Raw genomic sequence first — 2,159 nt, forward strand, 5'->3', positions numbered from 1 at the left:
TAGTACGATGCCTTGAGGAATGGGATTCTAAGCTGCGTTTAGTTAAGAAGTTTAAGGTGATTATGGATCACAAGAACTTAGAGTACTTCATAAAACCTCGCATGCTGAACGAGCGCCAGGTGAGATGGTCGCTTCTACTTGGTAGGTACAACCTAGAGCTGCTGTATCGGCCAGGCAAGCAGAATGTGAGAGCCGACGCGCTCTCGAGAAGAGAACAAGACCTGCCTGCAGGGGCAGAAGACGAGCGCTTGCAGAAGCGTTTCGTGCAAATATTTAAGCCAACAAACTCCTATTAGGAGATAGCAGAAGAAGAACTAGAAGAGGAACTAGAAGAAGCCATTTTAGTAATGGCCACGAAAACACGAAGCCAACGGCGGGAAGAAGAGGCTGTTGCCCTAGCTAAAGAAGAACTAGGCCAACTACCTCCTAGAGAACTAGACGAAGAAGCGTCGGAGCAGAACGAGTTGGAGAAGCTCTAGCAAGAAGCGACAGTGAAGGATTAGGTCTACCAGGGAGCGAAGAAGGCCGTAGAGGACCAAGAACGACGTTTCCCTGCGAACTTAGGCCTAAAGTGCTCAATCGAAGACTGCTTAGCGGACGGCGGAGTCCTATTTTACCGAGGGCGCAAGTGGGTGCCAGACAACGACGAATTGCGAACGGCAATCATCAGCGGCGCACACGACTCATTAGTCACTGGCCACCTAGGACGCGAGCTAACGTACAAGATACTCGCAAGGGACTACTTCTGGCCAGGCATGACCAACTCGATCCGGAGATATGTTAGAAACTACGACGCTTGTGGACGGAGCAAGTCCTGGAGAGAGGGCACGCAAGGCCTTCTAAAACCACTGCCAATACCCACCCAGATCTGGAAGGAGATCTCCATGGATTTCGTCGAAGGGCTACTAGAGAGTGAGGGCATGACTAGCTTGATGGTAATCACTGATCGGCTCAGTAAGGGTGCGATTTTCGTACCGCTCCCAGATACAAAGACAGAAACCGTCGTTCGAAAGTTCATCGAACGTGTAGTCGCATATCACTGGCTACCAGACGCTATTACCTCTAATAGAGGCAGCTAGTTTGTGAGTGCACTATAGACAAGACTATACAAGCTTCTGAAGATCAAACGGAGACTGTCGACAGCCTACCACCCACAGACGGACGGTGCAATAGAAAGGATGAACAGCGTCTGGGAGACCTACATCCAAACGTTCACAAACTAGGCTCAGAATGACTAGGCACAGCTTTGCCTAATGGCCCAGATCGCGATCAATGGTAGAAACGCAACGTCGACTGGAATGTCACCGTTCTTCTTACAGCATAGGCACGAAGTGGAGCCGCTGCAGCTAGAGCTAGACAATGAAAGGCAACAGCGGAAACCAGCCAAACAGCTTTCGGATGAGCAGAAGGCAGCAGAGATCGCGGTTAAGCTACAACAAGCCGTAGAACTAGCCCAAGCAGGCATAGCAGTTGCTCAACAAGAACAAGAGAGACAGGCGAACAAGACTCGGAGAGAAGCGCAGAGCTACCGAGTAGGCGACAAGGTATGGCTGAAGCTCGATCAGCAGTACAGCACAGGGCGAAGCTCTAAGAAGCTCGACTGGAAGAACGCTAAGTACACAGTGGTTAAGGTAATCGATAGCCACTCAGTCCAACTAGACACGCCCCCAGGCCCACACCCTGTTTTCCATGTCGATAGGTTGAAACTTGCTAGCAACGATCCGCTCCCAAACCAGGTTCAGGACGACTATCAGCCACAGCCGCTGCAGGTAGATGGAGAAGATGAATGGGAAGTAGAAGAAATTGTAGCAGAGGAGGTACGCCGTCGTGGGAGAGGGCATAAGCTATACTACGAGGTGAAGTGGAAAGGTTTCCACCGAACGACGCTCGAACCAGCAGAACTACTAGAGGACGTTGAGGCAGTGGACCGATGGGAAGCATTCACGGAGGCTGCGCGAGACAGCGAGGGCCGCCTCCCAGAGGGGTTTCGAAGAGGCGACGCAGTACCACCCTAAGGAGGGGGGTATTGTAACGGGCTGAACGCCCTTTGGATAGCTCCTCGATGGAATCTCGGTCAAGCAGCAGACGCCAGGTCTTACTCTGCAACCCGGCATCTGTGCGAGGCCTGAGCGGCGCCCAGACGACGCGCTTAGACACTC

The 2,159-nt window shown here is 52.1% G+C and overlaps 1 protein-coding gene across 1 annotated transcript; it reads left to right on the forward strand.

The window, feature by feature from the left end:
- Window positions 1-1,403: 1,403 nt before the first annotated feature.
- Window positions 1,404-1,934, forward strand: SETTUDRAFT_72530 (uncharacterized protein; the record flags this gene model as incomplete). Its single annotated transcript, XM_008029729.1, has 1 exon — window positions 1,404-1,934. A coding segment is annotated over one exon (531 nt), but the record flags the coding sequence as incomplete, so codon positions are not given.
- Window positions 1,935-2,159: the final 225 nt, after the last annotated feature.

The sequence above is a fragment of the Exserohilum turcica genome (genome assembly GCF_000359705.1).
Source record: "Exserohilum turcica Et28A unplaced genomic scaffold SETTUscaffold_322, whole genome shotgun sequence".
In the NCBI taxonomy this organism is placed as follows: Eukaryota; Fungi; Ascomycota; class Dothideomycetes; order Pleosporales; family Pleosporaceae; genus Exserohilum; species Exserohilum turcicum.